At 41.9% G+C, this 21,442-nt stretch overlaps 4 protein-coding genes and 1 long non-coding RNA gene across 6 annotated transcripts in view; 3 read left to right on the plus strand and 2 right to left on the minus strand.

The window, feature by feature from the left end:
- LOC108033638 (serine/threonine-protein kinase grp) overlaps positions 1 to 21,397 on the plus strand; it is a 21,643-nt gene extending 246 nt beyond the window's left edge. Inside the window, exons 1-7 of one of the 2 annotated variants that reach the window (XM_017108072.3) lie at positions 5,826 to 6,388; positions 11,857 to 12,147; positions 12,975 to 13,198; positions 17,629 to 17,806; positions 18,925 to 19,067; positions 19,562 to 19,771; positions 20,433 to 21,397. In XM_017108072.3, coding sequence (XP_016963561.1) covers positions 12,056 to 12,147; positions 12,975 to 13,198; positions 17,629 to 17,806; positions 18,925 to 19,067; positions 19,562 to 19,771; positions 20,433 to 21,115 — 1,530 coding nt within the window. In that variant the 5' untranslated portion in view covers positions 5,826 to 6,388; positions 11,857 to 12,055 and the 3' untranslated portion in view covers positions 21,116 to 21,397. Of the gene's footprint in view, positions 1 to 5,825; positions 6,389 to 11,856; positions 12,148 to 12,974; positions 13,199 to 17,628; positions 17,807 to 18,924; positions 19,068 to 19,561; positions 19,772 to 20,432 lie in introns of those variants that run through there. The other variant, XM_017108061.3, reaches the window with a different exon arrangement.
- Positions 201 to 3,229, plus strand: LOC108033670 (uncharacterized). The gene is made up of 2 exons (XM_017108116.3): positions 201 to 328; positions 387 to 3,229. Exon 2 carries the CDS (start codon positions 400 to 402, stop codon positions 1,231 to 1,233), a length of 834 nt encoding a protein of 277 aa, XP_016963605.1. The 5' UTR covers positions 201 to 328; positions 387 to 399; the 3' UTR covers positions 1,234 to 3,229.
- On the minus strand, positions 1,759 to 2,423 carry LOC108033681 (E3 ubiquitin-protein ligase rnf8-A). Its single transcript, XM_050885621.1, has 2 exons — positions 1,917 to 2,423; positions 1,759 to 1,861 (listed from the first exon to the last, which is right to left on the minus strand). Exon 1 carries the CDS (start codon positions 2,421 to 2,423, stop codon positions 1,923 to 1,925), a length of 501 nt encoding a protein of 166 aa, XP_050741578.1. The 3' UTR covers positions 1,759 to 1,861; positions 1,917 to 1,922.
- LOC127010638 (43 kDa receptor-associated protein of the synapse homolog) lies at positions 2,723 to 3,196 on the plus strand. The gene has a single exon (XM_050884951.1). The coding sequence runs from the start codon at positions 2,723 to 2,725 to the stop codon at positions 3,194 to 3,196; it is 474 nt and encodes a 157-aa protein (XP_050740908.1).
- LOC127010770 (uncharacterized) lies at positions 16,511 to 17,489 on the minus strand. Its single transcript, XR_007763557.1, has 2 exons — positions 17,080 to 17,489; positions 16,511 to 16,902 (listed from the first exon to the last, which is right to left on the minus strand). It is a non-coding gene; the product is annotated as an uncharacterized LOC127010770 (long non-coding RNA).
- Positions 21,398 to 21,442: the final 45 nt, after the last annotated feature.

The raw sequence follows: 21,442 nt of genomic DNA on the forward strand, positions 1-21,442 counted from the left end.
GGGGCCAATATTTATCTTGATCCCAGGGGCTCGACGCTTTCTTTATTTAATGACTTGCTGGCTGGCCCCCGTTTTTTGCCCTTTCTCTCGCTTTTCCCCCGTTTTCCTTTTGTTTGACTTTTTGGCGCAATATTATTCACCACACACCGGTGCGCCCAAATTCACCACAACACGAGCTCTGCCCCAAAAGGCACTAACGCAATTCTCCTATACCCCAGTGTGCGGTCATATTGTTTGCATTTAAAAAAAAAAGATTCCACGAAACCATTCGAATTTTTCGGGAGTTTCACAGTTTAATTGCTTGTGTATACAGGTTAGGAGTTTAACGGTGAGTTTGAGGTTAGGGCTGGTGCAGGCGGAGTTAACAACCGAATTTCGCCTTTAAGATAAAGCACGATCATGGCCTGGGTTCCCAACTCGCGTTTCGAGGACGATCTGGTGGACATGGAGCCGGGCTTTAACCTGATCCACGGCCAGTTGGCCTACGAGGCCAAGAGGAAACAGGAGTTCTGCCCGCGTCCCAAGACCACCTACGAATATCTGGCCGCTAGGAAAAAGCGCAACTCGGAGCAGGCCAAAGTCAATGGAAGCCCAGGCGGGAAGGGCAGGGAGATCCGGGAAAGCCTCCAGATGATGGAGAAAATCCAGAAAATAGCGGGCACCAAGCCGCTCGGCGAGCACGCCACCATGGCCGACTGGGAGGACAACAGCACAGCGGAGGTGGAGTTGATAGCCATCATGCGGCACTTTGGCATGTCGTCCATGGCCGAGGACTCGTTGCCCGTCCTGCCCGAGATCAAACCCCCCGAAGGACCCATCCACGTCATAAGAAACGGCCGCCGGAGTTTTCCCCTCATCACAGATCCCGAATTCTTCAGAGCATGTAAACCGCGGCAGCGTAAACAACCCAGCAGTGCCAACGATTCCATCAGCGATTCCTTTCACACAGCCGAAGGTTCGAGCAGCTCCATTAGCCTGTACGGATCTGCCCATTCCCATTTGGAAATTAGCCACAAGACTCCGGAAACACCGAAGACCAAGAAGCCGGAGCGGGAGGATAACTTGGAAATTCCCTATCAACCGCTGGAAGAGAGTTTCGACCAGGAGCAGCAGAACTTTGCCAAGGCGAGTCCTTCCACGTCAGAAAAAACCTATGGGAGAAGGAACAAAAGGAGGCCCAGCCAAAAAGAGAGAGCCCGGGAGCAATACGAAGCCTGGAATCCAAACCAATGAACCACCAAGCAATATTTATCTAGATCGAAAAAGTTTTTGTATAAAAATAGCATCTTGCTACTTTTATAAAAAGGTTTTAATTTTTTGATTTAGGTACACTTGCTACTGAAATTTTAAAATCAAAATCAATTATAGAATCGAGTGAAAGCATTTAAAATGAAATTCCTTTGAAATTAGATAACTTTGGTTTGGAACACCATCTACAATATTGGGCCCTAGCATATGGATGCCTCTCCACGACATCATAGGATAAACCAAATATTTATTTTATTTTAACCCATGAAACTCAGTTATTTTTTAGAAACTGCATTTCGACTATAGCGTTATTATAATTCTACAAATAGTATATTAAGAAAAAGGAAATTCCCCTTTGTGAGAATGTTCAGCAAAGACTGTTTCTGTTATTGCTAGATTCCTTGAATTGCAAACACAAAGAGTTTCTATGCCTCAGCAATTTGAGGAAATTCACCTTGTAAACTTACAATAAATCCTTTATTAACCGGAATAATTACGAGGTAGAAAGTATATAATAATAGAGGTAAACTATAGCTTTGATGCAATATCAAAATTTATTAAAATTTTGTAAAAGGCTCCACTTCTTCCGTACTCTCCTAGGGTATTTCCGAAACTGTGAATGTTTTCGAGGGTCAACGAAGGTCTGGCTTGCAAGTGCTGTAACTTACGCTGGATTACAGGTCGATGGCACTGTCACAGTTGTATGGATGCACCTGACGGATGTCGTCTTCGTAGCTGACCACTCTGCAGATGGGGCACCGATTGGACTGCCGCCAGCAGGTGCGGATGCACATCTCGCCGAAAAGGTGGCCGCATTTAAGCGCAATCAGCCTGTGGTGGCCTTTCGCACTCCAGTGCAGCAGGCAGATGCAGCAGCTATTCTCCTGGTCGACCGTCTCCAGCTTCTTCCGCAATTCGCTCGTCGCCCCATCGATGGCTTCTTTATTGGCCTTAACCCGTTGGCGCAGCAGCTCAGTCCTCTGCATCTCCTCCTGCAGTTGCTTAGACAGCTCTTTGTCCTGCTTTCGCAGCTCGCTGAGTGTGGGAACTTTGCCGCCATCCCCCATCAGTTCCTGGTCCATTTGTGCCCCCCGTTTTCTTTGCTCCAGGATCTCTTCCGCGACCTCCTTCTTTAGCATCCTCATGGTGGAGCGCGGCTTGGGCTTCTGATTCATTTTATAAATATAAAAATAAATAGCAAGGGGAATAACAAGTCTCTGGACAAATCAGCGTGGAAAAGGCAAATGTTATGACGTCTGTCCTGTCAGAATTGAAGTTTTACGTGTGGTCTGCCATGATTAAGAGTGTTTTAAAAGATTAGCTCTAGTAATTACATTACATTAAAAAGTGGCAGGAGTTTACCAACACCAGATTGTCAAAGCATAGAGCTGTCAAGTTCCTGACATATAATTCTGCCCTCTGAACTATAACTTGGCAGTAAAATTCGGGAATTTTCCTTTTAACAAGAAGCAAAATGGAAAAGAAGGATATTTCGAAGATGCTGAGGAGGGAGCTTATCTTGGAGCTCCACAAGGCGAGGGCAGAGAACACAAAGAAGGAGGAGCTGATCCAGGCCAGAAGCCACCTGGTTAGCCTGCGCAATCAAGTGCAGGAGGAGAAGAGGAAGTGTGAGGAGCTGGAACAGAAGCTAGCGATCCAGGACAAGGATTTGCAGCCCTTCATCGACAGGGAGAACCAGAACCTATTGGCCAAACTGGAGAAGATATACGAGGGAAACAAATGTAGCTTCTGCAAGCTGAAGTTCCATTCGGAGACCCATCGCCGAGCTATTTTAAAATGCGGACACGTATTCGGCGAAATGTGCATTCATACCTACTTGATACTGCACAAGAACTGCCCCGTCTGCGATTTTCCTGCAGTTTTATGGGATGTTCGTATTATTATAGCAGGCGAAAACCTTTGCACAGCGAACTACTTTTCCTCGTAACTTTATGAAAGAAAAATAAATACTTGATGTCAACATCTTTAGGATTAAATTTCTTTACGAAGAGGGAATGGGATAAATTTATGAAAATGCGGCCTCCTTTAATTCATTTGCAAACCGACGAAGAAATCTTCTTTGTGGTGTGTTTATTTTGCAGAACATTAGATCAATTAAGCTCTTAAGACGTACTTGTTTCCATCCATTTTCCCTAATTCAATCAGGGGACGAAGTGAATATTTCGCAAACGTATCGAAAATTGGGCAAGCATAATAATTCCTTAATCAATAAACCCCCTCCGCTGCAGGCTATTGTTGTTGTTGTGCTGGGAACTATTATTAATTTGGCAAAACCGACGCGCCCATCAATTAAGCCTAATAATCTGTCCCGGAGACAATGGAACAACACTGAGAAATTTCCTCACAGCACGTAATGAATTAAGGGAGAGTGGGGGAATGGAACTGGGAAGTTAGTAGGGGAAGTACAAACAGTCCTTCTTCCAGTGCCATAATTTGTAAATTAATCTTCTATGTTAAATGTTAATAAAATATGTATTGTTATTTATGCATAAGATTCATTTAATATTTTTTAATTTTTAACAAATTGTGATTCGACTTGAACATCCTGTAAAAACTATGATACAATTTTTTTTTTATTTTAAGAGTTCAAATCTATAAACATTTTATTTTTATTTTTCTAATTTCATTGTAATAACTCAATTTTTTTAATGAATAATATTCTTCAAAAAAGCTATCCATTGTAATGGTTTGAAAAATAATACCATTTCAATTTTTTGAGCCTAGTTTATTTAGCGAAGTTGCACTGTATTTGGGCGGTGGGAGGTGAAGTTGTCTGTCTCCTTTTTCTCGGCGGCTGTTGCTCTCTCATCTCTTTTTTGCCAGCAGCTTCTCTTCTCGCCTCGGAGTGTGAACTCACACACACACACACACGCACACAACCGAAAGTTTTCAGTTTCCGTGGCAACCGCGTGCGTCTTTTGTTTCCTTTTTCTTCTTTTGCGATTTTCTTTATTTCATTCCTTTTGCTTTACTTTGCGGGGTTGTCAAGCAGAAGTTTTTGTTGTTATTAGTAGTGAAATGGATGCTGTAGTTGTTGTCTTTTATGCATAGGTCTGCTGCTATTGTTGTTGTTACGCAGTTGTACATAAATATGTGTACATACAAATGTACATAAATAAATATTGATGTAGTCAGCGAAAAGGAGTCAGTCCAGAAGGGGTTGGGGGGGGACTTGTGGAGCGGGGCAGACGAATCCATCCACACGCTGTACATATGTATGTATGTACGTACGTACATTGCTATATGTCGCCTGTATGTAAACGAGTCTGGAGCCGCGGTCTTATTCGATGAGCGAAAGGCGAAGCGAAATCAAAAATAAAGAAGCAGTTCGACAAATGGCGCAAGCTATTAAAATAAATATGTGCAGGAACTTTTTTTTGGAGTGGACCCAAATGAGACAGTTATTACACTACAAATAAATATTTATAGCTCTCTTTTGGGGATCACTTCTACACCAAGTATATCATAAAAAACGTAAATCCTTTTTGTTTTTCTCAGTTTGATTTCCATTCTTTTGCCTCACTAGGACCAACCACAGAACATTTAGCTTTGTTTACTTATCAAACGCATTCAAGCATTCAATGCATTATCCAATTACTCTCAAAATATCAAATTTCGTTGAGTTCGGAAATGAACATGAAACAGCTTTGTTCACAAGGTCCACTCCAATTCCTACGCACATGAGTTGCGGCGAGAGTTTCTGACGCGAAGTCAACTGAAGCTGAAGTTGCCGAAAGGTGAGCACAGTGGGATAGCATTAACAATTAATATTAAATCTTTGAAAAATATATAACAAAAATCTGCATTTTAAATGCTCCAAACAAAATTGGGTTTTAAGGACATCGAGTTAAAAACTATATACCACTTGCGTTAGTCTTTATTATTTCCTTTAACATTAAAATTCTGTTTTAAAGAATAAATTGTAAAACGACTCCCGCTAGCCCACTGTGCAGTGGTTGATGAGAGAGGGAAATAGTCAAAGGAGCAACAGCCCTCGCCGGTAGCCGGCTTTTAGCCTCTGCATCAGCGGTTAGAGCCGGGGCACAGTGGGATGGAAACACTGAAATACCTTTAATGTTATTATTGGGAAGGTGATAAGTTTCATAAGCAAAGTATCTCATTTATTTCTTTGAATTGGGAAGTTCTTCTTCACAGAAGTTTTGGTTTTATTTGTTAACTATGAATTTTCTCGTTATCAGTTAATTATAATTATATTATTATTAAAACAAAAAATGTAATTAACATTTCCTTAGTGATACAGTATATATTAAGATCCCTGTATTCCGATCCCACTGTGCAGTGCTGAACTTGAGAGAGCAAGTTGAACTTGCCAGATGCTGCGGGAAAAAGGAAGAGCGAGAGCGGAGGTCCGCCACCACTGCCACTGGCATCCCCCTCTCCTGCACTCCTTCCCCTTCCCACTTTTTGTTTTTGGCGCGCGCAAGCGTAAGCTCTCTCCGCCTCTCCCGGTCTCTCCGGCGCTCTCTGGAAGTTTCGAGTCTCCAGCGAGGCTTTCGCCGAACCCAGGCGGCAGTTAGATTTCAACTCTCAGACAGGACGAAGCGCCTGGCACAGGATACAGCGGCGAAAGCGAAATACATATTTAAGCTGGGACACCTCGCCGCATCGTAATAGTAAATTAATAGTAGTACAACTACTACTGCAGTTGTAGGCGGCGCTTTTCAATCGAATCGCAAAGAGGATAATGGCGTGGCAGAGAGAGAAACGTGCGGCGAAGGAGGAGCAGGAGGGGGAGTGCAAGGACCACGAGGCTGTTTCATTAAAATTGGGATACAGACAAAACGCGGCTCGCAGGATACCGGATACGTCTGTGTGCGTTTGTGTGCCGCATCCATTCAGGAGGCAACAAAGAAAAGGGACGGAAGACATTTTTCAGTGGTGACTTTCTCGACACAATCCTTAAAAAAAAGGACAAAACGGTTCAGTCCCTATTCACTCGGTCTCTCGGTCTTCGGTTTCGGGGTAGTTCCTCAATCTCCCAGAAGAAGCAGAGCAAGATGATGAACCTCAAGGAGAAGCCGTCGAGGAAACCGCTTCGCAAATATTCGGCGCCCTTTCGCCTCAAATCGCCAAAAATAATATGGAGAATCAAGAAAATGTAAGAAACCCACACCTTTTTTCGTATTAAACCTTAAGAAATATTTGAGTCCTGATGGGGGAAAAAGGTTTCCAGCATCAAAAACTTTGCTAATAGCAAAATAAACCAAAGATTTCCAATGAATGAACTTCAAATTCAACAGAAAGAATGAGCAAATACACTCATCTCATGTAAGGAATGTAATATAAAGCCCCATATTATTGACTTTTAATATCACAACTCAAAAGTTGATAATATGAAATCTTATTTTCAAAGTTCTGAGTTCATATAACACAATACCAAAGTTTTTAATTGTCTTTTTTGGTAGAAGAAAATTTGAAACAATTTTTTATTGGCTTAACAGATTGGTTTCCTAAGGGTCGTACGTTTTTTTTTCCTGTTATTTTAAGTAAATACGAAACCAATCTTATAAAGTGTATCTTTTACAAGAGGAGTTACATCCAGAACAAATCCATCTTTTATAACACGAACTTTTAGAATTTTTTTTTTAGAAATTACTCTCCAATCCGTAATCGCTAAACAAACTTCACCTAACTCTGAAGCGTATTTAAAAACCACAACAAATTGCTCATGCGGCATTTAATTTATATTTTTTGCAGCCACTCTCTGGCTTGTGCGTCTTCTCCCCCTCCAGCTTTTTTTTGCAACGCCCGCGAAATAAAAAGGAAAAACTCGAGGCTACCAGCGGGGCAGGGAGAAAAGCAACAAACAAAAAATATATATGGAAAAAAATAAATAAAAAACGCAAGAAAAAACTTGCAGCGCTGGTCTGGCCACTTGTCCGTCTGTCTGCCGGCCTGTTAGGCCCGTCCTTTTCTCTCACTGTACCCCCGTGTTGGCGTGTATTGGTGTGTATCTGTGTGCGGCTTTTTTATGGCCATGCAATATCTTTTTTCATTTCTGGCTTTCCTGTTCGCAGCCTCCTCCTGCTGCTGCTGCTGCCGCTGCTGCTGCTTCTTCTCCTGCAGCTTGTGCTTCATGTACAGGGCGCATAAAATAAGATGGGAAAAAAGCGAATGTTCAAATTGAAATACTTTACAAAACTCGTATTTGCTTAGCCTTATCGGCCCCGCACAGATACGAACGCACACACAGGCACACACACACCTCAGCCAGCGACTCTCTGTCCTGGTAACGAAGTTATATCTTCCCCGCTGTTGCCAAGAGCCGCCGCGTGCTCAGGTCTCCAAGTCTTCCAGCCGGCTCCGTGGACTTTCAAGCGCCTGTAACCGGTAGATAAAATGCAAAATTAAAAAAAGAGGAAAAACTAAAAACCCGCCTCCGTGGCATCTGCATAATCCCCGAGCGATCAATAAAGCCGGGCATTCTCCGCTGCAATTAGTGGGCAATATCGTTCATCGCAAACGAGACAGATCATGAGGCTCTGCGATGATGATTGGGGGCAGTTCCTTCTGTCTAGGGTTGCAGGCCATTACTTCTGATTACTACTTATAATAATGTAAGAAGAAATCAAAAATATTTTTTAAAAACTTCGTACTTAAGTAGACTACTCTTCATTAATATAAATGTAAAATCTACTTAGGTAATGTGATCCTCATTTAATTTAGGCTCAAACAAACAGCTTATGAGATTCAGTCACGCATCTGTAAATAAGCCTAATCAAGGGATTAATTTATAGGGTTATTATAGCCTTTATATTTAACAGGGTAATTTAAAAGGAAAGTTTAAAAGCAAAGTAAAAGATTAATTGCTAAAGAAACACACATGGATCATAAATTGTGCAGACAACGGAAACCCATGCCTTCAGCTTTCTGCCGAATCATAAAAGCGCATTCATAAATTTGTTTACTGCAATCCATTTCCCCTAATCCTCGCCTGCGTTCTGCCCACTCCTGAATCTCTGGTAGGAAACCAAATCCCCTGTTAGAAACCGGAGCTAATGGCCTGGGCCAGCCATTAACCAACGTCATTACAGGGTTTTCTGGCATCAGCCAATAAAGCCAGCACGCTGACCATGGCCCTAGTCGCAGATAGTCTGACTTACTCCTTGCCGGACTTGAACTCCACACTCCACGCTCTCCAGACCTGATGTGACTTACCCACAATGTCATTAATTTTACTCGTTGCTGCTTTTCAGTCTGCTCCTTTGCCCACTCAGCCGGCGACTAGTTTTTAGTTCGTCCCCTTCCCGCAGTCGGGCAAAAGCCACTTGTCCACGAATACACTTAAAAAACACTATGAATTTGATTAAAAATAAAGAAAATACATGGTTTGAGTGTAAAGAATTTCAATCCAAATAATGTTTCTCCAGATGAAATAATGATGTTTTTAAAAGTCCAATATAATAATGTAGTTTTTAAATTTATTACGAATACACTTAAAAAACACTATGCATTTTTTTGAAATTTATAGAAATACATAATTTGAGAGTAAAGAAATTCAGACCTTTGGTTCTCTAATGGTCTTTAATGTTTATCCAGAAGAAGTATTCATATTTTCAAAAATCCCATATAATTATATAGTTTTTAAATTTATTAGGTTTTTTTGGAGATATCCTACTTATCTGGCCCATGTTTATTTAAATTAAGATACCTTTTTTGTTTAGCTTTTTATAGTGATATTATTTATTGACATTTTTGAATAGCTGTCCCATTGTTTTAATCACTGTGTAGTACCGAAACCTGCATCTCACACAATTTTCCTTCTACCGGTTACCTTTTTTTTTAACTTTACTCGCTTTTTAGCCTTTTCCACCAAGCCATGAAAATGTTGGAGTGTAGCTAAAGCGTGAGACGGTGTTGGTGTGGCAACAAAGACCCGCTCCTGTCCCCACCCTCTGCCCTTTTCCACCCACCCATCGCCCTTTAACCCCATCGCTTTTGAGTCTGCAGTGTGGTGTTCGCTTCGTTTGACTCTTTAATTTTATTTGATTTTAACTCTGTAACTTGTTTGTTTAGGATACGGATTTCGGATCCTTCCAGCTGTCCTTTGCCCCACCCGCACCTTTCCGCTCCCCTGCTCCTGCGAACTTCATTTTCACCGAATTGTTTAGTCATGGGATTTCCCCAGATTTCATTACATAAAGCTAATAAAAGTGTTCGCAGGAAAAGACATTTATCTGATCGGACTGTTCTGGTTAAGAAAAAAGGAGAAACATCGTTAAGAGATTTACTTTTCCTTCGGTTAGTCATTTATTTTTGCTGATAAAAAGGGTGCCCTTAACCTTCGTGAAAGGCGAGACAAATTTAGGGTGCTTTGTTGAACAAGTTCATATCATTTATAAAGCATTGCCTGACAGGTGACAATTTTTTAATGATTTGGGTTCAACCTTTGGGATATGCTTCTACCCGCGAGGGGGAGAGCATCTATTATAGATTATCTGATATTATTTTCCAAATTATAGAATCTTTTTATAGAAATCTTTTTAATACGCATAATAATACATACAAAATATCTGCTATCTTATTTCTGAAAGTATTATCTTGAAACTTAAGATAGGCTCTTGAAACTAATTTCTGCTTTACCCCTCATCTCCTCTTTCTCTAAATACTTGAAATTTGTCCATAACATACTTTTCCAACTTTGATATCTCTGGCGGAACTTTTTTCTGCTGCTTTTGTGGAAAGTTTGGTGAAAACTTGTCAAAGTTTTTAGTGGAGTTTCATTACTCATCCGGTATCATCTGTCCTCCGTTTCCCGGCGTTCTGTCCCCTCTTCCCCTCCGGCTGCCCGTCACTTTTGAGGTTTTATCCTTGGGCTGTCAACACGTGCTCTGACACGCCCCCTTCTCCGCCCCTCGGGCGCTTTTTAGTTGAGGCTAAAGCAGTGTAACACATGTTATCCTATAGCTACCCATTCCTGGCCCGCACCTAAACTTATCTTTTATTCTGTCGCAAGGCGAAAAGGGTTCCTTTGTGTAAATAATTTAGCCAGGATATCTCATATTTTGCGAAACAAATTAACTGAAGCAGGTGAAAATGGGAATAAACAGGGCGAAAACATTGTCAATGTTTATAAAATATTAGAATTAAAGTTTTCTCAACTTGAAATTTGTAAAAATGTATTAACTTATGTAAAATATTCCGTATTTTCCTTGTAAAAAGGGATATTTCGCAATGATCTCTTTGGGGAACTGTAAACAACGAATGCTAAGCGTCGTTATCCATCCCCTATCTTCTCCTCATAATCCCCAATTCAATTTGCATGACAATCGCAGCTCATTGCGAATGCAAAAACGATTTTTCTTGAAACTTTTCAATTATTTAAACTTTTTACGGGGGGAAAGTCTTACTAGGAAGCTCCTCAAATGGCGGACACCTAAAAATAGCCTATGGAAAAGAAAAGAAAAAAGAAAAACGAAACCGAAACGAAGGAAAGGAAAGGAAACCTTCAAGTACACACACCCATGCGAATAAAAGGAAAAATTCCACTCTGTTGAATGTACACATACACACGCGTAAAAATGTTAATAGTGGCCTGTTGAACAAGAAAAAGCAACAGCATCCTCTTAATGCTCTCTCTGCCTCTCTTTCCCTCTTTGAATCCGATTCTCTCTTTCGAGCGCAAGCTCAGAGAGCAACAGCAGCGGTCATTAAATTATAACTAGTCAAGCATAACGACTACGTCATATTTTTGCAAGAGGTGGAGCTTGTTGGGGGGTTTCTTAGAGAATAGGAGCGGGTTTAAATGGTAGAGCTTTTAAGCATTGGGGGAGGGAAAAAGAAGATACAAGTACGCTAAGTTCTGGGGGCAGAAAGATTCTGAGGAAGGAGGCTGCTCTCTCGTCTCACTTCTTTCCCCCCAAAGCCCATATCCACCCACACAGTGTACTTGCAAGTACATACATAGGTAAATGTACAACTGAAACTAGTACAGTGGGCAGATTGGGAAAAATTACAACTAACTTCATGGTGGGAACATTTTATTTTTTCTTTATTAAGTTTAATACTTGGCTTGCTAAACTTGTGACAACCACTGTGCTTCCTATTCTACTCTAAAACGAGTACTCTTCTTCACTCTACTCCATGTCCTTCGCTTCATTCCTGTTTGTTTGTTTGTTGTTTTTGCCGCACGAGCTGCAAAGCGGTTGCGCAAAACGAAGGATTCTCAAATTAAGAGCCGAAGGAAGGGCCGAAGAGGCGAACGAACGAACCATGACCATGCCAAAGGATGAAACATTAACGGCGTCACTGCGAAGGGGCCGCCAAAAGTAGTTGACGATGGCCGCTCTTCTCTCGCTCTTTCTCTCTCTCTTGCTTCTCTACACCGCAAACTTCCAAATCAGCATCCCCATGTGCTTTTAGTTTGCGCTTGTGTGTGTGCTCGGCGAGTAACTGTGAATGACACCGCGGAACGTTGTGGAATCGTGGAACAGAAATTAGAAAAGTTTCACGTTTTGCTTTGTTTGTTATTGTTGTCTGTAAATTCCCGCTTCATCCCTATTTTCTTTTTCTTTTTTTTTTGTAAACTTTCCACTAATCCCCCTTTTTGTTTTCCTTTATTTTCAGATATGCACGAGGTGGCGAAAGCTCGGCGAGAATTCGGCGGCAGATGACAAGGACAACGCCACGCACATGGCGGCAAGGCTACAACAAGGATACAGGATACGGCCAACCGGATATTAAACTATCAACACTAGCCAGCACAGCACAGCGAAACTGAGGCACAACTATTAGCGTTCTGTTGGGTGAAAAGGAACAGGACACCATGGCGGAAATGGGAACAGCTCCTGCGGCCACCAGGGAGTTCGTCGAGGGTTGGACTTTGGCCCAAACTCTGGGCGAAGGAGCCTACGGCGAGTGAGTGTCCTCGAAATTAATTGCAAATTCCATTACATATACAAGTAATTTGATCGAAGCATAGAGATGGTCGTAGTTATGAGGAGAATATAATAAAAGTATGGTCATTCGTAATAACAACCTAGAAATCGGAAACTTAGGGCCATTTTTTTTAACCATTTTTGAATATTGCCATAATATATATTTTTTTATCTTAAAGCTTAGGAATACACAAAACAATATCTGATTGAATCACTTATACACACCCTTGCGTTACGTTATTGTTTACGTTAATCCTTGATCTTTGAAGAACTTAAATCATCATAAAATATGCAATGATAAATATTGTGATGATATATTCATTTTAAAGCTACGTTTTATTTGTGAAATTTGTTTAAATAGTAAATACGATATGATGTTTATTTAAAAACTAAAATGCCAAATGTCCTCGTGCATTGCTGTGCGTCTGTATGCGTGTTGAAGTCAATAAACCGGAAATGCTGCAGAGCAAAAGAGCAAAAAAAGAAATACTAACTGAAACGCACTTTTCCGGCGTATTCGCTGGATACATTCATCCCGAAAGCGCCCGCTGTGCGCCCCCCCCTATAAGGGACTCCTCAGTGCGCATGTCCCCGGTGTCCCGGTTCGGGTCCGGGGAATTCGAGGAATACGGGAGTACAGCGAACGACAGACAGACCGACACACGGCGTACGACATGCGGCGCACTCGATGCACCCGGACGGAGAGCAGTCGATACACAGACACCAGCGCCGCAGCTGCAGTTGCAGTTCGTCCTGCGGCACATTGCGCCTACTAATCCCCGACCCTATCCGCTGTCCTCGATGCAGGGTGAAGCTGCTAATCAACCGGCAGACTGGCGAGGCTGTGGCCATGAAAATGGTGGACCTCAAGAAGCATCCGGATGCGGCGAACTCGGTGCGCAAGGAGGTCTGCATACAGAAGATGCTCCAGGACACGCACATCCTGCGATTTTTCGGCAAGCGCTCGCAGGGCACCGTGGAGTACATTTTCCTCGAGTACGCCGCCGGCGGGGAGCTATTCGATCGAATTGGTAAGTTTTCGTTTAATTTATGTTTGTTTAGATTATTAAAATATGTAGTTTACCATACTTAATCTTAATGATCAGCAATCTTAAAATTTATAATGGTGAACAAAAATATGAAATACTTTAAAAGCTGGAGGTTTTTAAGCTATTAAATATTTCGAAGTTCTATAAGCGCTATCATTTGTGCCAAAGACTTTTACGGATGGCATTTTGCTTATGGGAACCCATTCTAAGCCCCCTTTATCTCAAAAGAGCTTCTAGTCCCAATTGCATTTCTAGTCACCACCATTTGAGCTTTATATCAAAGCGAAAGCCTCTTGATGGAGCTACTTAAAGTTTGTTGGCCACTCAACTTGCCATAAGCCAGAATCCTGGGATGAAACTTGGCCACCATGCCATGAAACCATAGAATGCAACAAAGGAAATTGTCCCTCAAAGCGGGCTTTGAAATAGTTGAGAATATTACTGAAATCCACTTAGTGAATGGGGACTTCGAAAGGTAATGTCTCAGGGAAGATTATAGTTGCACAAACAATGATTTCGATAGTGATTAAAATATGTGCAGGTAGAAAAAGGACTCCTTGCCTCGGCTACATATAAAGAAATCACTTCTTTCATGAACTATTTATTCTCAATATGGTTTGATAAGATTGCTCTTGTTTATGCTTCATTATTATTCCTGACTCTGTGTGTGAGTGGCATCATCCTACATTCGAAACTCATCCGAGTGGGAAATAAACTAGGAGCAGTCAGAGGAGGAGGGGGCTTTTGGCGCAGATGCCACATAGTCATATAGACGTCGGCCAGACGGGGCAAATATGCCAATATGGGCAAAACAAACCGACTGACAGCGGTCTTGGTGTACTTTTTGTGGGTGCAACTTGAGGTTCCTCCTGCCTGCCGCCTGCCGCCTGCCATCCAGTGAATCGAAATGGAACGCACACACAGCCACATAATCCTCCTGCAGCAGCGGGAGCGACAAATCAGACTGACAAGATACGGATCTTGATTACGCCAGCTTTCTGTCTCTTTTGCAATGACAATTTGCCAAATGTGCAGGCGGAGAGGGTAGGGGTGGGTGGCAAATGGAAAGGCTAGGAACGACGGACACTAGGTGCCAGGCTCGTGGCATTTTCATAAATATTAACAGCTCGGCAAAAGGTCAGCCGAGGAGCAGCGAGTGTGGAAACGGAGAGAGATTGCCCCTAATGGAAGTGGCGTCCTTGCATTGATTGCCACCACCTCATCCTGGACCGCCCCCGATTTCGCCTATTCCCAATCACCATCGTCATCATCATCAGCATCATTTTGCTGCGCCCTCCCGGCAGGGGATGTTGCATGGGGCGCTGGTGTAATAATCCGTGTGGCAGCCATATTTAGTCCCCGGTTGCTAAGCCATTTTTAATGATATTTAGAGATGATGCCAAGTCCGAGTGATGGGCACTGTAATTGTTGAGGGAAATTATCTAGACAGCTAAACAATACTTGTACACAGAACTTTTACTCTATTAAAAGGGTTTAATTTTATATATTAAATTTACAGCTGAATCTATAGGAAGTATTTCACACAAGGCAGCTCATTACGTGTATGTACACTATACGTGTGGCGGCAGAGAATGAGTAGAGGTATTCCCTATAAAAGACTGCTGACCGCTCTTATAAGCCTATTATTCCACCTTAAGAAAATGAGTTTATCTAGAACGTGGTTTATGTTTGGAAAGGGGACAATAGCCCATGTCACTTTAATTCATCTCCCAATCACTTACCTAGCCACTCACGAAATCGAATCATCATCAGATATCACGCTTGCATCTCCTCTATGGTTTTAGCGGCCTGTCGCCTGTTGGTGGGGCAACAAAGCATCCTTTTGCCAGCCAGGATAGAAAATTGGTTAGCAGAGGGGGTGGCCCGTAGGGATGGAGCGGAGGCGGAGGGCAATGAATGGCTTGCCATAAATAGGTTCAATATGCAAATGAAACATAATGGAGATGCACACACGCAACCAGATGTCCTCCACTGTCGACGCGTGTGTGTGAGTTTAATTGTCTGTTTGCACAGAAATGCATTCATTAAGCTTATACACCCCCAAAATGGGGAGGGGGACGGAAAGGAGGACCCTGAAATCGGGTGAGCTTATGGATTCCCAACCGATTTGGCCATTCACTCAATCCGAGAATGGGGGTTCCATATAAATTATGCTTCAATTACAAACGAAATTTTCGAGTAATTTCCCCCATTTCCATGGCCTTGCATAATTTCCCACTGCGGGGGCGACCGTACTTTTCGCCCACTTTGTAAATGCAATTAATTATGCTAAAATGTTACTGACATCCTGCAATTTTATTGCTTCCATCTTATTTTCTCGGCTTCTCGTTTATGCAAATGCATATACTTTTTCATCTCGCCGTTTTTATTTGCGCCACTCGAGCTTTTAAAGTCTGTCAATATTTCGTTTCATACTTAAACACAGATATCAGATGGCTTACAGGTACTGAAAGAAATGCGTTTGCAAGGGAACATTGTTTATCTGCTTATAAAAATTATATTAAAACCTAATAGTTTCATGAAATAAACTTGTTTTCTCGAACATATTAAGGCATAGATCAGTTTTTCGGAGTATATTTATCTTACGACGTTATAATTCCCAACCAGTTCTAACATCCAGCGAAATCTTATTAAAATGATTAAATTAAGCTAGAATTAAATAAAAAACTACATATTTTCTTATTTAATTTGTAGTAAATTTTCACTTAATGAAGTTTATAAATAATTTAAAAATATTAATTAAGCTCTAGATAGTGGTACATTTTCCTAGTGCATGATGCAGTCGCCTCCATTTAATTTTACGCCTGGCAAAAGAGTTGTGCAAATGGCGCCAACCAGCAGCATGCCACATGATAAATGAATGGCAAACAATGTGGCACGCAGATGGGGGCGGGTGCAGGGGCTTATAGATGTGGGCGTGGCACACCTGCCCAACTTTATCTCCCCTGCACAATCAACATTTAAGGCATTACAAATTGAGAGTGACAAGAAGCCAAGGAAACACAGAAGCGAGAATGAAAGCAGGGAGCTTGGGAAACTCAATGAAAATTGATGCAGCTTGGCTTGAAAAATGATTACTTGGAAGTTTTTACTCGTCAATTGTTTGTTTTTTCTTTTAAATTAGTTGGAATAAAAAAGTCAATTAAATTGGTAGGAATCTCATGAGTATCCGTATGTTAATTGAACTTTGATGTGAAAAACACTTTATATTTATTCTGAAATAACATTTCTTTAGAAAATCCTTCAAAATCCTTTCCCCTTAAAATGTTCAGCTCAAGAACTAGCAAATTTATTCAATCAAAATGGCAAATTCCATCAGCTCGATGCAAATTTCTAAACATAACTCAGCTTTTTCGCTTCGCCTTTGACCTGCCCCCACCAAAATGGAGGAGTCCAGAGCCGGAACAAGGTGGGTTTGGGGTAAAATCAATAAGTGTCGGATGGACGGGGGAAATGAGATGATGACGTTTGATCCCATAGGCAGGATGTGGCTGCCTTTGACAGTCAATCAGGTGGAAGGCGGGGGAAATACAATCTGTCTAGCTATCGGTAACCCCAGGTGATCACCTCCTCTGCTTTGTGGGGTCCTTTGTTTCTCCATCTGTGCATCTCCGCCTCCGCATTATTTCACTGCGCATCCGAGTGCCACTCTAACTCCGAGGTGGCTGAATAGTTGGGGAAGGCGTAGTGGTTGGTTGCATTATTCTTTTTAAATATACAAATATAAAAGCACACTTCAAACAAGCTATACATTAACCGATAGAAAATATGAGATGTCTTTTTAAGAAGCATTAGTAATACAGTAATAGATATTATCTTAAAGTTGGAAATGTATTACTAACCCCAAGACGTAGGGCTAGAAGCCAAGTTGGTTTGACTACAAAACCAACAGGTAAACATGACAGCTAAACAAACATTTTGGCATTGTTTGCTCACGGGCTTTGATTAAAATTTCATAAAACTGCTGATTGCTTGTCCGCTGTCTCGTCCTGTTACTCCTGCTGCTGTTGTGGTTCCGAGGAAGGACCTGCAGCCGGCTAAGCCCATAAATCCTTGACACACACACCCACACGCACATCAGGATGCGTTACATTTGTTTTTCCACCTGCCCAACTGACCTGCCCTGGGTGGTTTTGCGCTGCTGCACATTTTTCCCATTTTCCAGGCGTCGAGTTCCGCTGTAAAATATCCATAAAGAAATACAAACACATATAGAAAGGAGGGGATGCAACATAACTTTATTACATTGCAAATACGGTTGAATATTGCAATTCAATTTCCGCGACAGCTGTCCTTCCCTGCGCACCTTAATTGCCTTTATATTTATCGAAAAAACAAGTGAATTCTTCAACTTTTTTAACCCTATTTTTTAATTTGTTTACCTTTTGCAGAGCCCGATGTGGGAATGCCGCAGCATGAGGCCCAGAGATATTTCACACAGCTCCTGTCCGGCTTAAACTATCTGCACCAGCGTGGGATCGCCCATCGGGATCTGAAGCCTGAGAATCTGCTGCTGGACGAGCACGACAACGTGAAAATATCGGACTTTGGCATGGCCACCATGTTTAGGTATTAGGTACAACACTATCGATTGGTTATGAAAGGAAATGGAAAGGGATACATTTCAAACCAGCTTTAGGTTCGCGGTACTTTGGTTTTTCTGATTATCAAAACCTTAACTTAACAGGTGCGTTAAAAAATGCCCTGCAGTCAATTAAAGCAAACGTATAAAATCCATTAACGCTGGCTAACCGGTGGGGAAAGTTTTTCATCGCCAAACTGACCAGCAAGCAGCATAGTTAATTGAAAACGCTGGCGGCACAAACAGGCAAACTAAACATGCCCCTGGTGGTCTTAGTTTGCAACTAAGCGAAAACTCATTTAAATCGTTAGCCTGCATTAGAGAGTTTAAAATAGTTAAAAACAGCGCAAAAAAGAGCAGTCGGCAATTATAAGTTTATTTCCAAACTTCGTTTAAATCATCAATTCGGCGTCGTAAAGCTTATTTGTTTATGCGACAGAACCCGAGCTTATCTTGCTTGAATTTTTCGGCTGGAGCTCGCTCTCTGCTCAAACAAAATAATCGAAGGGGATCAATTACACAAAGAAAATAAATGGGTAATTCTGGCGGGGAGGAAAAGAAAACAAATGAGTACTTCCTATAACGTTATCTAAGTTTGTTTGTCATGCAGATTTACATACTTTATTTCTTATAGAAAACACTTGCATATCAATATGATTGATATTAAAATTCTAAAAGGAACTTTATTGTTTCATAGGTTTTTATTAAAACATTTGTTTTTAGTATATTTTTAAAATTTGAATAAGAGATTTTAAGGAAGAGATTAGAGATTTATTGTTTTTTGTTATATGAATATGTTGTTAAACTATAATGATAAGAAAATGGAACATATGCTTACTTTTAATATGAACATTTAGATGGAATATAAAATGAGTTTTTCAAACAACATTTACATTGATAATTCATAACATCTTTTATTAGTAAAATGTTTATGTTACAAAGAGCGTAGTAATAATCATAAGAAAATTTAAAAAATACCTGATATTTCTGCCTGTGTATCTCCTGACTGAAGCCCTAACTAACTCTCTGTTCCTTATGTTCTCTTCACATTTTTCTCCCCCAAACTCCCGACGACCGGTGTGATTTCGGCATTGTCATGGAGCAGGTGCAAGGGCAAGGAGCGGCTGCTGGACAAACGCTGCGGCACCTTGCCGTACGTGGCGCCCGAGGTGCTCCAGAAGGCCTATCACGCCCAGCCGGCGGATCTGTGGTCCTGTGGCGTCATTCTGGTCACCATGCTGGCGGGTGGTAAGTGCAGTTCCAGAGCAACGCCTGCCATTTGCATTCTCCTTTTTGGCTAATTAATTTTTGTGTTATTTTTTGCGTGATTTTTGTGCACTCTCATATGAAAAGAAATACAGAAGACAGTGAAAACCATATAAGAACAGATAGAAATCCAGAGCATTGCCATCGCATTTAACGGAATCAGCCTCACATGCATTTCTTTTCGGTTCCATGCTCACATTTCTCCTCTTGCACTACTTATCATTTTTGCTGTTTCTTTGGTATTCTAGCTGTAGATTGTTTCACGACGCACATTGTATATCATCTAAAGCTTTTATACCAAAGCTCCAGCTTAAATTGCTTAACAACGCACCAGCTACCAACCTCAGACAGCCACAAATACAGGAATGATTCGATCCAAATTCACCCGCTTGCCAAGTCATGTGTTTTGTCTATATCTACACTTGAAATGATCTGATTTGATATGATGTTAATACGATTTCCGATGCCCCTTTCAGAACTGCCCTGGGATCAGCCCTCCAGCAGCTGCACGGAGTTCATCAACTGGAAGGACAACGACCACTGGCAACTGCAGACGCCCTGGAGCAAGCTGGACACCTTGGCCATTTCGCTGCTCCGCAAGCTCTTGGCCACCAGTCCCGGCACGCGGCTAACCCTGGAGAAAACCCTGGATCACAAGTGGTGCAACATGCAGTTTGCAGACAATGGTACGAGCTGTTTCCTTATACATGCAAAGTGCTTGTGGATAAGTGTTTTATCAGTGGAAAATGAATTCAAGCTTACTAGGTGGCTCAGGTACTTAGTGACTCTCAATGCTTTCGACACTTTGGGACTCGCTCTGTACCTGCGCTGCCGGTGAGGCCCTCTCTACAAAGAAATACAAAATAGTATATATAATATAAGAAGTGCTCTATGTTTTTGAAAAGGAAGCTGCCTTGCCGCTGCTTTGGCGCTTTAGCTGTATGATAGATTTAAACTACTTCATAAAGCTAGATTACCAAAGCATTGGCTTCTGCAGATCAATCATCAGTTACAACTTGAAACGGAGTGATTACTTGATATTAATATTATAAATTATGATCGGTGTGTTTACTTGGTATCCTTATTGTTTTATTACCTATGAGTTGCTCTTTTGTTTGCTTATTATTTGCTCTTTGGTGATTTTAGCTGTATGGTGTGTCCAGGTTCCATAGAGCTTTATTACCAAAAACCAAATGGTTTTTGCATTATGCTTGAGTTGCTTTTTGTGTGTTTTACTTTTTCACCACTTTTATATATTTATTTTGCTCTAAACAAAACCTAATGCACATTTTTTGTAACTCTTATTGGCTGATTCTAATGTTTTAAAAATATTCCCTTTTTCCACAGAACGTTCCTATGACCTGGTGGACTCGGCGGCTGCCTTGGAGATTTGCTCGCCAAAGGCCAAGAGGCAGCGCCTGCAGTCGAGCGCCCACCTGAGCAGCGGCCTGGAGGACTCCATCTCGCGGAACTACTGCTCCCAGCCCATGCCCACCATGCGCAGCGATGACGACTTCAATGTGCGACTGGGCGGCAGTGGTCGGTCCAAGGAGGAGGGTGGCGATCGCCAGGCCTTCGCCCAGGAGGCACGACCCAGCTACTCCTTCTCACAGCCAGCTCTGCTGGACGATCTCCTGCTGGCCACGCAAATGAACCAGACGCAGAGCGCCTCACAGAACTACTTCCAGCGCTTGGTGCGGAGAATGACGCGATTCTTTGTGACCACGCGGTGGGACGACACCATCAAGCGGCTGGTGGGCACTATCGAGCGACTGGGTGGCTATACCTGCAAAGTGGGTGACGACGGTGTGGTCACCGTTTCCACCGTCGATCGGAACAAGCTGCGGCTGGTCTTCAAGGCGCACATCATCGAGATGGATGGCAAGATTCTGGTGGACTTCCGGCTGTCCAAGGGCTGCGGTTTGGAGTTCAAGCGACGCTTCATCAAGATCAAGAATGCTCTGGAGGATATTGTGCTGAAGGGACCCACCACCTGGCCCATTGCGATTGCTACCAATTCGGTGCCTTAGCTTGTAGTTCATTTGGACCTTAACGTACCTCTCTTTAATATTTTTACAATTACTGTCTAGCTTGTAGAGCAACTCATGCATCACCTTCGATTAGATATTCTAAACCTCTCAATGTGCTAACTTATTTTTAATTCATTGCATTGTTTACGATTACGTTATGTAGTATTGTTAAGCGGGCTCTCCTACGATTTTAATTTTGTTGAGTTTTAAAGCGAATGCCGAGTATTGAAAGTTAGTTTAAGGCGTTATGAAACAATAAATCGAGTACGATTTTGATAGAAAGTGTTGGGCTTGTTATTATTCATTTCAGAAAATTAAGTGCTTGGG

The sequence above is a fragment of the Drosophila biarmipes genome, chromosome 2L (assembly GCF_025231255.1).
Source record: "Drosophila biarmipes strain raj3 chromosome 2L, RU_DBia_V1.1, whole genome shotgun sequence".
Taxonomy (NCBI): Eukaryota; Metazoa; Arthropoda; class Insecta; order Diptera; family Drosophilidae; genus Drosophila; species Drosophila biarmipes.